The following is a 14,466-nucleotide window of genomic DNA, read 5'->3' on the forward strand; positions in this document are numbered from 1 at the left end:
CTGTTTCTCTGTATCTGCACATCAAACTTCATGTAAATCTTACTTCTGTCGCTTTGTAGCTTGACAAATAACCATCAGTGAGCATAGCCTGGTGAAACCGCAGAGTCTGAAATACCTCCACAGCATGGTAATCTCGCACTGTGGTTGGAGACGTGACACTCCTTGGGATCAACAAGGGACTTGACTCCCTGTGAGTCTCCAAATCCAGTGCTTTCTTTGACAGATGTAGAAGCCCTCATAATAGGCCTGTAAGTCCAAATTTCTCCAAAACTGAGGGTTTCTCTCCCAGCATTCAATACAAACATTTAAGGAAAAGCATTTCAGCCTTCTGAGTTCTTTCACAACGGATGGACAACAGATCTTTACACATAGAATATCACTATGGGGACAAAAACAGTGGTTCATATTAAGGATCCTCTCTCTGCCTTAGATGCTTGGAAGGAATTTGGAGGTGGCTGGACCTACACTTTCTGTTACTCCTTCAAATATATGAGGAGTGTACTCTGGATGCCTTCAAAAGTCTCCAAACAATTAACTAAGTCTCACTGAAGAAGAGCAAATACACTCCAGAAATGTTAACACATGAAAAAAAACTTTTTCTGAAAAAAAAAAAAAATCACTTTAACTATCTCACAGCTAATTCTCCCCACCTTTGACTAACAACATTCTTAGTAAGCATCAACATTTAAATGATATAATAATATTCATTAAAAGATATGGATAACTTACTTTCCTAGAAGTATATTTTATTTCCTCAGCAAGTTCCTTGTACTTTGTGATTTCCCTTTTCATTTCTTCAAAGGTGTGTTCCTCTGTCAGGAACTTTTCAATATCTTGCTCAGCTTGTTTGCTTATTAGGAAGCTGTACTTGTCATACAGCTTGAGATGTTCCATAGGTGCAGCACTTTCTCTAGCAACTTCTTCTCTGATCCTTTTCGTATGTTCATCCAAGATCTCATCAAGGATAACAGGTTTCAAGACAGTTGATGAGGACTTGTCTTTTGGCTTTAAAAAAAACACACAAAATCCCAAACATTTTCAACTTAGTGATGTCATGGAAGATAAACAGGATAGAAAATAAACCTCTGCTCCCACATTTTTTTGAATCCTAGCTTACGAATGTTTGCCTCCAACAACCAAGAAATGAGAGCTGCTTCACTGAGAAACTCAGAGGTCCACATGTTTGCCCACACAAAACAATTCTATCCACAATACTAAATTTAATATACATGTTGTTTTAATTTTTCCTGAACCACAGGCACAACTTCAATTTTGTTATTTACTGATGAATGTATAACATCAGAAATATGGGAGACACTTCCTGCAACATCTCAGAAGATCTAAAGCCTTGCTCTTACACATTTAGACATGCTTGAAATACTTCGTTTAATTTGTCTTTTCCCAAGTTATTGATTAGTGCTTTTATAAAGCATAACATACTGCTCAGGTTTCTGCTTGATTATGTGTCCAAGCATAGTAAGAAAAGTGCTGAGGGTTAGTAACTTAATTTAAAATTCAAGTTGATGCTAAAATGAAAAGGCAACAGAATGTCCAAATGTACTCCCCCAGGAGAAAAAAAATGTTCAGCTCCCATAGCTGCCTGGAAAACCATCAAGAGGCACTACAGGACATGATTTTCACTATTTCCAGTTAAAAACTAAGACTACTACACAGGAAGTGAAGTGCATTTCTAAACCAAGTGGGTACTTCTGTGTTTTCTTTTTTCACAAAATGTCTTTTACCTAACCTGGATTGTTTCCTGTTTGACCTAACAGTTTCATCTGGTTGACTGCATAAACATAATATAAATTGAAATTGTTTAAATTATGGTTTAGAACTTTTTTTTAAAGGATGGTCCTCTCAAAAGATTCTATATTTTAAAAGACAGTGCCCTTTACAGTATCAAACCAGAAGGGATTTTCCAGAATAGCAGTAGCAGCTGCTATAGAAAATAACTCAGAGGAAATGAGTTGATTCATGGGGTTTTTATTTGCTGGGGAAAAAAAAACCCTGAACTTTTATTAATAAAATTAAGATGACTTCAAATTGTTCCTAATATCCGGAAAGAGCATTCTAACATCCCAGAATCACAGAATGTTAGGAGTTGGAAGGGACCTTGAAAGATCATCCAAGTCCAACCTCCCTGCCAGAACAGGATCACCCAGGGCACATAGGAACGCATCCAGGTGGGTTTAGAAAGTCTCCAGAGAAGGAGACTCCACAACCTCTCTGGGCAGCCTGATCCAGGGCTCTGTCACCCTCACAGTAAAAAAGTTTTTCCTTATGTTTAGGCAGAACCTCCTCTGCTCCAGTTTGCACCCACTGCCCCTTGTCCTATCATTGGACATCACCAAGCAGAGCCTGGCACCATCCTCTTGACACTGCCCTTCACATCTTTATAAACAGGAATGAGGTCACCCCCCAGTCGCCTCTTTTCCAAACTAAAGAGACCCATTTCCCTCAGCCCTTCCTCAGTAGGGAGATGTTCCAATCCCTTCAGCATCTTTATGGCTCTGCATTGGACTCTTCCACATTCCAAAAGCGGACACAGTATTTCAGATGCCTTGCCAGGGCAGAGTATAGGGGGAGGAGAACCTCTTCTAGCCACACTCCTTCTAATGAATCCCAGGAAGCCATTAACATGACTATGTGAATTCTGACAGTAGGGCTTAAGTCATTAAAATACCTTCAAACTAAACGTAGCAATAATATAATGATTAACCAAAAGATATTGTAGTATCTTACCCACTCAGGAAACAGCCTGGTCTCAACTCTCGGTATATCACTGACAGCTTGAATCATAACAGCATAAACACCCAGTAATACATCCTTGTAGTCACTGAATTCAGGTTCAAATTTGATGCTGTCATTCTCAAGGATTAATCTCAGGATGAAACCTGGGTGTTTGCAGACTTGGACTGATTTCTAGCACACACATACACAAAAATAACATTTCAGTTAAGCTAAGTCATGCACTGGAAGTCATGCACATGCATATGCACTTGAAATGGTCAGGAACTGAACTGCAAATGGTGTGCCATGGTCTGTGCAAGCAGAAGTATGACTCTGATAAATCTCATGTGAACTGGTGTTCAATAAGCTATAGGGTTACTTTTAACGGGCACAGAGGGTATCCTCTATAAAGTTGTAGTCCTCACAACTATAGCAACATTTACATTACGATGTATGCAGAAGTACAGCTATTCATCACCTGCAGCAGTCACTATGAACCTACTAACCTTAAAAGAAAGCGTTACGTCCAGTTTTACTTGCTGAACAAGAATGGGATCCATAATAACCCAACTGTGTATGAAGAGGGTTATATTTGGAGTATGGATTCCCATCTATTCCAGTATAAAAATATACACACTTGGTGGCATCATTTGATTTTTCACTATATCCTTAATCTGGATCAGACACCTCTTAACCTTCCTACATCTGCTAATATATCCTAACTACGCAAATTTAACCAGGAAACATGAGGAAGCATTTTATCACTACTAGGGATTATAGTATCAGCATTAAAAAGGGATAAGATTAGAAAATAAATACTTATTACTAATACTAACAGAAGAGTGCTGCAGATATCAAAGCTCACATAACTCAGAAGTATAGAAAACAATCACAAGGGAGTAGGAATGAAAATATATACTCTCCTTTGACAACAAAATTCTTTACATTCTCTGCATGTGTTTTAATCAATGTCACCTAGAGCCACAGTTCTGTGGGTAGCTGACAGCAAGCTGAACAAAGATCTTGTTTCACTTCAAGACATCTAATACCAACAACAAACATCTACCTCCACAACAGACATTATGTGAGTGCAAAAGAGACATTCCTCCTTTCTTGCCTTTTTTTTTCCCAAAGTCTGTAGTATACACCTGCTCATAGCAGAGAGAAGGCAAGACTTCTTTACAGACAGGTGCTCCAGAGACACAGCACTAATGCAAGATGCAACTGGGCCTTATATTAACGAATCGCTACCGCAGAGCTGACTGCAGCATTGTTGAGGATGCCAGATTTAAAATACATTCCTATTTTCCTTCTTAAATGACAAGTTACTTTAACTCTGCTTAATACTGTCTAGCACTACTCCTTTTCTTCCAGAAAGTACTGCCACCAGAGTTTCACAGTTTGAGGGGCCCTTCCAATCCCAATGCAAAGGTCATCTTGTCCAAGCCCCCTGCACACAGCAGGAATTCATGCTTTCTATTACTTGTTTCAAAAGAAACAAAATAAAGAGGAAACAATTTGTATGTACATGGGTGAATTAAGATGCTAGTATACCATGTGAATTACTTACTGCAGGTGGAACAATTAAATCTGTGAAGTCCTGAACTGAATGCAGAAGTAACTCCTGCAGCTGACGAGTCATTAAAGTGGCAGCACAAGCAAAGAAAGATGCTGACTTTGGGATGCTGGCATTGCTGGGGACTTGTTTTCGTTTCACACCTTGCTGAAAGATTTTCTGCACTTCTGGAAACCACCTTAAAAGAACAATACTTGCAAGTTTCTCAAGTGATTACTATTAATAAACCTGTAGTTTTAAGTTAATTGCTATAAATGCTTGTATTACACAGAACCAAAAGACACTACAGTGTACCAGGGAAACTATAGTTCAGCTGAAGTAGGTCATATGGCAGCATCCTTAGATTGTAAGGAACTGTCTCTGGAAGTGTTGTCTGTGAGTATGGACAGTATTTAAAATACAAGATACTATCACACTTAAGTGCCAGGGGTTGTGCAGTTTGTTAGGCATCCTCAGAAGATGTTAAGATGCGAGAGCAATCCAAACATTCTGACACAATTAATATGCAATAATATCTAACTGCAGGAAGCCAGCATTACTGATTAGGTATCAGATGCACACATGTAATACAGTATGGCCACAAATACCTTAAAAAACCCAGCAATTCTGATGCTTTATTTGAAAACAACTGCAGCATGCTGAGTGCACTACCGAGAAGTGAAGAAAATATTAAAGATTTCCCTGTAAGTTAAAAAACTATGGATGCACTGGGTCATACTTAGTATGTAGAATCACTCTGGATTTTCCAATTTCCCTCATGACTGCATTCTGGAAAAAACAGAGTTCCTCAGCTTCTTGTTTATTGTGAAATATTTCTGTAGCAAGAAGACGTAAATTTCTGAAACAGAATGTAACACAAATATTTTAGAGGCATATTCACCAGATCTTAGTTTTCATCCTTCTGTTGCCATAAAACTTTTTCCATATTTCACAATTCAAACATAAAAGGCCTTTCAAAATATTTTAAACAGTTCAAAAATAATGTTATTTTGTGAAATGGAAAAGGCAACCTTCCCTCTTCTCAAGAACAAAACAAACATCAAATAAATAGGGAGTCAGGGACTACACTAAAAGCAAGAAAGACTATTTTAAAAATCAAAGTCATATCCAAAAATAAATTATTTTTCATATGCATCAAAAGCAGAAGGCTTGCCAGAGTCTGAAAGATAACATAGAGGAAAAAAAAAGTGAAAAAAAGGGCTTAGAGAAGGTATGATCATAGCAGCTCCATTTTGGAGCCTTTCTGGACAGGAACATAGTGTCTCAAATCAAAATGTTGGGGAACAGCCTGCAAAAAAAAAAAAAACAAAAAACACCACCACAAAACAAAACCAAACCAACAACAACAACAACCCAGAAAACAAAATCACATATAGCAAGGTCCAGGTGGCATTTGACCCACGCTCTAAAGAAAATCAAGTACAAAATGTCTAAATTATTCAACATGCATGTAGAGCTTCTTGCTTACAATTGCCTAGGAAATGGAGATAGTAAAGCATTGCATGTGACTTCTAGGGAAGCACAGGTAAGAAAGCTTGACCTCTACAGAGGAACGGTTGCAGGAGCTCTTCAAAGCATAAAGTCAGAGGGAATACTGACAATTATTTGGGATAACGGCTTTTAAACAAAGCCACCATATCCATGATCAGTGTTCAGATGTCCCAGGAGCAGTCCCAAATTCATTAGGGCAACTTTGAAACCTTACTACACATCCATCTGTGATTTCCCTAAATAGACTCTGAAGTCACGGAACAGGTGAAACCAAAAGATTTGGATCATGCTTACTTAAAAGAAGTCTCCCATAAGTTCAGAACAGCAAGCATTGAAGGATTTATTGCATGCAAATTTCTTTTGATGTAACAGCGTGCTGACAAGAAAGACTTGTTCCAAGGTTTTGGCACTAGTTGCATTCTAAGAAAACAAACGAAAAAACAACCACAGTCAACATGAAACACTAGGATGAATGGAGCTGTGGTAAGAACCCAAATATTTATACGTATGGTTTAGGATAATTGTTTTGCATCCCAGAAAGCACAGAATTCAGGAAATAAATCTCATTTCTGCTCATTATTCAGATGTCAAAAAAGTCTTCAAATATTGGCCACTGTACAAAAATGAAATGAGAGTAATACTGGCCAAATTCCAAGAGGTCTGTAGCCTGTTTGTGGTCCTTCATATTTAGGCATGTGGTGAAATCATTACACATATACAAGGTATTTAGTCAATTAATAAGCAAATTTCTACAATAAGCAGTATGTGTCTTTTATGCTCATCACATCACCAATTTTGAGTCTTTTCATGCACTCAGTTGGACTGCATTCAAATTTTTAAAACCATTAAGCTATTTTGTGGATTGGGGTTTTTTTTAATATACTCAGAGCCTCTTTTTTTGCCTTAAGAATTCCCACTTTCTATATGCAGTCGGATTTTACTATTAAAATATTAAGCAATGAACTTAAGAAGTATATATTGAAACCCTGAGGTTGCAAGGGAAACACAATCCTAAATGTATCATATATTTGTAATACTTTTGTTCTCATTTTCCTATTAAATAAGTAGTTTCTGATAGAAAATAACTTTTATCCATTTTTCAGCAAGTCTTTATTCTACAGGAGACAGAAAAAGTAGCCACAGGAAGTCAAAAACCTTCCAAGTTTTTCCACCTCTACCTTAGACGCTTCTTTAGAAGAAAGTTTCCTGTTTCTGTTTTACCAATGATAATTCTGCTAGAAGAAGGTTGTACTTCGGGATTTGCATGTCAGTGTGTGACATAAGCTTGCAGCCAAAGCACTGCACTGTCTTATGCAGCTCCAACGAGACATGGAAGATCTATAAAGACTCAGATGAAGGACGGTCTTTTACCCAGGGGATTACAGTGCAGGTTATACACAAGCATTTGGCCTGCTACATCAAGTGCTTCTTCAAATAGGAGATTTCTTACCACTTAAGCAGTGCTAAAAAATAAATAAATAAAATTTTCAAAAAAACCCATTTCAAGGTAGACACATTTTCCAGTTTTTTTCCAAAGATGTTGTACATCATTATTAAGATTTACATAACTAAGTCTTATTTAGGTCTGACACTAACTACTATTGTTAAGACTGGCCCTTAAACATGCTATTCTACCCCACAGGTCTCCAGTCAGTGGTTTTGAACAAATGTATTTTCTTACTCTGCACGATGAGGTGGAATAAAATCATCCTCCTTGTCTTCATCTTTTTCCCTGGTGTCTCTGAAAACATGGTCAACTGATAAAAGTATCAGAAAAAAAGAAAAGTTAAAATAAGCTTAGTGAAGGAACCAACCTAAACCTTCCCTGGCACAACCTGAGACCGTTTCCTATTGTTCTATCACTTGTAATTTAGGAGAAGAGATCCACGTCACTCCAATCTCCTTTCAGGGAGTTCTAAAGAGTGAGGTCTCGCCTCAGGCTCCTTTTCTCCAGGCTAAGCACACCCAGTTGCCTCAACTGCTCCTCAGAAGACTTGTGCTCTAGGACGCTTCACCAGCTTCATTGTTATTTGTTGTATATCTGCTCTAATACCTCAATCACAAAAGCACAGAACTTTAAGAGTTGGAAGGAACCTTGAAATATCGTCCAAGTCCAACCTACCTGCCAGAACAGGATCACCTAGGGCAGGTCGCACAGAAACACATCCAGGCGGGTTTGGAATGTCTCCAGAGAAGGAGACTCCACAAACTCTCTGGGCAGCCTGATCAAGGGCTCTGTCACCCTCACAGTGAGGAAGTTTTTTCTTGTGTTTAGGCAGAACCTCCTATGCTCCAGCCTGCACCCACACTTCAACCAAAACCTCCAAATGCATAGATAGCTCCTTGACATGAGCAGTTTTATCTTGAAACACACAAAAAGGGATTTAGGAAAAAGCAATACTAGTAAAGAGAGATTTATAGAACAGCACTTTCAAAGAGTGTTGAAAGAACAAAAATAATGAATAATACTATCTTTAGTGATGACAAGAGAGAGAAAACTGGGTATTCTTTCTGCAAAAATGTTCCTCTAACAGCCAGAAGAGAACTTTTATGTAACTCCTCCACAATGGCAGCCCTCAGCAGTGAGCAGTACCAAAGAATGAATGTTTCTGAACATTGGCACCTTTATGAGGAAAGAAGGAAACTCCCATAAATCTACCTATAGCCTTTCGCAAAGTTGTAAGGTAGTCTTCTCTCACTTCCTCAATCAGCTGACGTGTGCTTTCAACAAGTTCTTTCAGATGTTGTGGAATTAAGGCTAAGATGTGGTCTAGCCAGGATTCACCCATTGGGACCATGTTAGCTGTGTCAATTCCATGGCAAATATAATGGTAGTATTTCTGCAGAATAGAAGGGAAAGCTGCATCAGTTAAGTTCAGTCATTGCTGCTACAGGTTTAGCTAGAGGTAGGGGCTTGTTGAGTCAAAAGACATGTAATTAGGACTGATTTATACTGTAAATTAAATATACATCATTAAGTGGCCTACCAAACACAAATGGGTTGAGTAACAATAAAAAGATGTTCAAACAGAAAAACAGGGCACAAGCCTCACTTGCTTTCTCTCTAAGAGCCAAGTAACAGAACTGTCAATGAAGAATGACCATAACTCATAGAAAAACATGGCTTTTGTTCTGGTTTTCCTTTCACAGTTCTGGCAAGGTGTCTCTCCTTTGCACCACACCCGGCAACAACCTTTTCCTTAAATAAATTGTCAATATCTATTCCTCTGCCTCTTCATTCCAGTGCTGCCACTATTAGCTGCTAGCTCTGGGGCTGGACCACAGATCCAAAAGGGAAAGCAATGCACTCTGAAGCTTTTTGTGTGAACATGCCTCACACAGGCCTTGCAGTGCTCAGCACATGACTGTGTGAACACTATGTCAACATTTAAACAGGCATGTAAAGTCTGAGTAACAGAGCTTTTTAGCAGAGATGAAAAACCTACCAGCCCCAATTCAAAGAAATGCCAAATGGAATATCAGCCAGAAGACTACCCACATCAGGAAGTAACACAGGAATCTGTTACCACCAGTTCATCCCCAGATGAACTTTGTCAATTTTTAAATATACATAAATAACAAAATGCGTATTCAACTGTGTCACATACTGTATCATGAACCAGAATGTGAATGAAAATCATCCTAGTCCTTAGAATCACAGAATGCATTGGGACCCTTGCAGATCATCTTGTTCAGTCTCCTGGCAGTGAGCAGAGACATCTCCAACTAGACCCTTAGATGAGGGTAACCCAAAGACAACTGATTTATGCTCAAAGCATGTTAATCTCACCTGCAGGTGCAGAAAGAATCATTTAGTACTTCCTGACATGAGTTTGGCTCCTGTTACTGTTTCATTCTGCATTTCTTTGGAATGTTACGGATGTTTGGGTGATTCAGTCTCAACAATACCACTACAAATAACCTATTGTGTGAAACTACTAGCAGAAGAATATGTCACTCAGTTATCTCTCATTGTGACTATCATCCTGTCAATATTCACAACAAATTAATTTAGTTTAATTTAGTAATCTAGAAAACGGTCTTTAGCTACCAAAATATCTTTCTCTATTGCTGTAGAAGACTCTGCTTGTGGAAGCTGGGTTCCATCAAGGGATGAATGCTGTTCTTCAGTAAAGCCTGCCTGTCTGTGACAAAAAAAACAAACAAACAAACAAACAAAATCAAGAGTATGCAGTACATTCTTCAGACAAATTTTACTGGCATAAATAACACAGAGCCTTCCTGCATGTCAATTCTGAGCAAACAAAAGGAGAAAGGGAACTGGCAAAGCGCTACAATGAGCACAAGACATCCAGATTCAAAACTCACACTGAAGTGTGTGACCAAGTTTGTATTTTACCTGTCATGGCTCAGCTCTGGTGAAACAATTTATGCCCACGGACATGCTTTCAAAGTGCAGTCATCAAAATGTTAAAATCGTTTCAGTTCATCTATCCAAAAGGAAAGCCACACTGTTCAACAGTAAGAAAACTCACAGTATAATATCAACCAGAGCCTTTCGGAGATGCTGTTTTCTGTTCAGATGACTGCTGCTTTGCAGTGCAGAGGTTGATGGTCCAGCATTTCTATTATCCACTCTAGACCTCTGTGTCTTGTACCGCTCCTTCAAATATTCGTCTGGTAGAAAATACGTTTTGAAAATAGGTTAAAAGAAAAAGTTCAAATGTATCACACGCATGTTTCTGTTTCTGACAGATTTTCTTTAGCAGTGCCAAAAGCATCAACCTTACCAGGGGAACACTCATTTTTCACACCAAACCCATCTGACTGGTCATCTTTCTGTTCACTGCCCAGATGGAATGTAGGATAAGTCTGCTGCCACAGTGGTTTAGAGCTCACCTGGAATAAATATGGTTTAGTTTTACACTTGTAGGTACTACTAGAACACACTTCAAGACTTCTTAAATGTAGTCAATCAAAGAGGCTGTAGCCTAATATACAGCAGGAATATGGGATCATTTAAAAAAAAATAAAATCATGCAATAAACTATGGGTTTATATATGTTGTCCTCAAATTGTAAATATCCAGACCACTGGAGATGAAAATGTAAACAATGTTGCGCATCAGATATAACACACAGTGCAGAGAGAGAATATGCAGCTCAGCCTATATTTGAATTAGCACCAGCTCTTTACAGAACTGTGCCAGGACATATACCTGAAAATAACAGCTTACTAAATAATACTACCTGAGAAAGCTGTGGCAGCAAGTTCTCGGTTCTCTTGGCCAACTTCCTTTTGACACTTGGACTGGGCTTGAAAAAGACAGAAAAGGAAAATCACAACTAGAACTAGACATTTAAATGTCTGCTAATACTAGACTTCCAGGAATACTTAGGCTTGTAATCTGGCTGTATTTCTGCTCTTGTCTCTTGCATAATAATTTGCACACATACCATTTTTTATCACTTCCCTTATTGTTCCTCAAGCACTTCCATGTAGCTTTCTCAAATGCCTTGGAAAAATTATAGCTCTGACCAATTAATTTGAGGTTGGGAAACATTTATGTTATCTTTTCACCAAGAGATACATTAAAGCATTACAGGATACCATTAAATAATTCAAATGTTTATTCCCATTCATAGAATCACAGAACCTAGGGGTTGGAAGGGACCTCCAGAGATCATCTAGTTCAGCCTCCTGCCAAAGTAGGACCACCTAGAGCAGGCTGCATAGGAATGCATCCAGGCAGGTTTTGAAAGTCTCCAGAGAAGGCAACTCCACAACCTCTCTGGGCAGCCTGTTCCAGGGCTCCACCACTCTCACAGTATTGAAGTGTCTCCTCAGGAGGCGGAACCTCCTCTGTTCCAGCTTGTACCCATTGTTCCTCGTTCTATTACTGGGTGCCACCAAAAAGAGACTGGCACCTTCATCTTGACACCCACCTCTCAGATATTTATAGACACTGATGAGATCCCCTCTCAGCCTTCTCTTCTCCAAGCTAAAGAGACCTCAGTCTTTCTTCATGGGAGAGATGTTCAAGTCCTCAAGTCGTCCTCGTAGCTCTCCATTGGACCCTCTCCAGAAAATCCCTGTCCTTCTTGAATTGGGGAGCCCAAAACTGGACACAGTATTCCAGGTGTGATCTCAGCAAGGCAGAGTAGAGGGGGAGGAGAACCTCCCTAGACCTGCTGGACACACTTTTCTTGATGCACCCCAGGACACCATTAGCCCTCTTGGCCACAAGGGCACATTGCTATCCCATGGAGAACTTGCTGTCCACTAGGACTCCAAGGTCTTTCACTACAGAGCTGCTTTCCAGCAAGACCACACCTAGTCTGTGCTGGTGCCTGGTGTTGTTCCTCCCTGGATGCAGGACTATGCACTTGTCCTTACTGAACTTCAAGAGGTTCCCCTTTGCCCAGCTCTCAAGCAACATTGTTAAAAACACAAAATCTTATTTTTTTTTCTAATTCACCAACTTTCATTTAACAGTGTTCAGTACTCTCTGCTTTTTCACAAAGCTGATCCCTCAGCACCAGACATCAAAGCTGTCTGTCCAAAAGCACCCTCTGACCATGCCCAGGACACTGGCTAACACATTTTAGCAAGGTACAGCACCTTCCTACTAGCAAACATAACAATCTGGCTTTAACACTGGTTCTGACACAACTGCCTTTGGCTGTTCTACAACTGCAACAGTTGTAATTCTGCTGGGAAAATATGAAGCCATTTATTTCTCTGGAGTATCACACAATCCACTGCAAAAAGCTTCTTCCCACAGGGTGCGTAACAGCTACCACTAGCACGACATCCCCTAATAGCATACCCACACTGCACCACACAACTACTGCTTACCAAGGTGGTAAGCCTGTAAGGCACAGTGCAGCCTGTGGGCAGTCTGGAGTGGTGGGCACACAGCTCTGTATGAACATACTATGTGAGAATCATAGGAAAAAATTAGGCTGAAAAGGATCTCCGGTTATCTGATCTTCTTCTCAAAGCACTACTAACTCCAAAAAGGTCAAACTGCACAGGGCCTGCCTCTCTGGGCAACCTTCTTCCCTGCTTCCTCATCTCATTGTGAAGAATGTCATCCTCATACTTAGTCAGCACCTCCCTCCCTGCCACTCGGGAGCATCACTTCTCCTGCTGCTGCACAGAACCAAGAGGAAGCTGGCACCACCTTCTCTAATTCAGGCACTGGAAGCAGTAATGACGTTCCTGTGACGCTTCCTCGTCTCCAAGTCGAACATGCAGAATTCCCTCAGGCTCTCTTTGCACACCAAGTGCTTCCACCCCCTACGCATCTCAGTGGTGATCTAGTGAACTCTGCTCTGACAGCAGCTTTACAGCTGTTGGGCTGGAGCTGGCTGAGGCAGAGTCATCTTGAGTGGTTCTGAACTTTGAGCATGGACATGTTCTTTGCTCTCTATGCCTTGCCTAATAAAACAGAAATACAAAGCTTGTTGTTTCCTTAGTCCAGAGTTTAAAGAAGATGGAAAATGCTATCTATCACCCTCTGAAGAGACTGGACGAGAAAAAGCCTTTTCTATAGGAGAAAGTGAGTTTGACTTTCTGGAAGAGGGATCTATCTATTTCTCTAAGTGACAAAGTTCAGAGTCTTAATTCTGAGATTCCTGGTTAGGAACAAATAACAGAAACTCACAAATAATTCATATTTGCACAAATAACAGGGCAACTAAGATTATACCTTGTCTTCATATACATTACACAGTTTCATTTGGATTTTCTTTGGATTAAAAACAGAGAATTCAGCACCACAACTTATACCTCTGAGTTACTGACACTGATAGACCCGGTGTCGAAATTAGTTCCACTGAAAACAGTGTCAATATTTTAAAACACTATAATGCAAATTGACTACTGGCAACAAGGTGTACCAAAAATAGAGTCCTTGGGCAGCAAGGAGTATGTGAACCTCAAGAAGAAACATACACGAAGAGAAACTGGTGAACTTTCAATTCACTGAATGAAGTTATTGAATGATTTCACTGAAAATCTTTCACATTTCACTAGATGAAAACAAATCTGAATAAATACATCATAATCAAAAGAGACTAAACAAACAGGATTGGCTTGCTAACACAACAACATGATTTAAGAGGGCAGACTCTTCCTTCTAATTACATTAACCAGCTGCAACACAATCAGGCCACTAGAGAAACAATACAAATTAGTTTTGGTTAATGCCCAGTGATTTAAAACCACATTCGCAGCTCTAAGCTCCTACTGGCATTTTGTCCTCATCATTTAAGCTTCCTGCCATTCTGGAAACAAACTGAATCAATCAATCAAAATTTCTTCATGCTTCGTGGTTAAAAAATTTAAAACACAGCCACAAACAAATGGGGAGAGGGCTTATGACAACGTTTTGTACCATGCAAAAGACTGGGATTAATTTCTGTGGTTTTTAATGGAACGTCTTTGCAAAACACTGCAGAAAAAACAAGCAGCCCAAACACAACACTCTTTACTTTTGCACTATTGAGGTAATTAAAGGAAGTCTGGCGAGCTACAAAAAGGGCTACGTAGTTTCTAAAAACTCGATTTAAGGAATTCACAGCACAGACAACACGGTTTAATTTTTGTAGAGAGTCAGTCTAAAACTAACGGGATAGTGAACCCAAGCCTTGTCCTAAAAATTCGGCCGCCTCAGCAGGTCTGCGCTTACAGGGAGCCAG

General features: G+C 39.6%; 1 protein-coding gene across 1 annotated transcript in view; it reads right to left on the reverse strand.

The window, feature by feature from the left end:
* Positions 1-14,466, reverse strand: part of DNAH7 (dynein axonemal heavy chain 7) — an 82,106-nt gene that overhangs the window by 67,437 nt on the left and 203 nt on the right. Inside the window, exons 2-12 of the mRNA XM_054381194.1 lie at positions 11,008-11,076; positions 10,552-10,660; positions 10,297-10,438; positions 9,852-9,945; positions 8,460-8,640; positions 7,482-7,557; positions 6,095-6,220; positions 5,028-5,147; positions 4,304-4,487; positions 2,746-2,925; positions 730-1,005 (exon numbers count right to left, since the gene is read on the reverse strand). Of these exons, the coding sequence (XP_054237169.1) occupies positions 730-1,005; positions 2,746-2,925; positions 4,304-4,487; positions 5,028-5,147; positions 6,095-6,220; positions 7,482-7,557; positions 8,460-8,640; positions 9,852-9,945; positions 10,297-10,438; positions 10,552-10,660; positions 11,008-11,076 (1,557 nt within the window). The remainder of the gene's footprint in view (positions 1-729; positions 1,006-2,745; positions 2,926-4,303; positions 4,488-5,027; positions 5,148-6,094; positions 6,221-7,481; positions 7,558-8,459; positions 8,641-9,851; positions 9,946-10,296; positions 10,439-10,551; positions 10,661-11,007; positions 11,077-14,466) is intronic.

Source organism: Indicator indicator, chromosome 5 (genome assembly GCF_027791375.1).
Source record: "Indicator indicator isolate 239-I01 chromosome 5, UM_Iind_1.1, whole genome shotgun sequence".
Lineage (NCBI taxonomy): Eukaryota > Metazoa > Chordata > Aves > Piciformes > Indicatoridae > Indicator > Indicator indicator.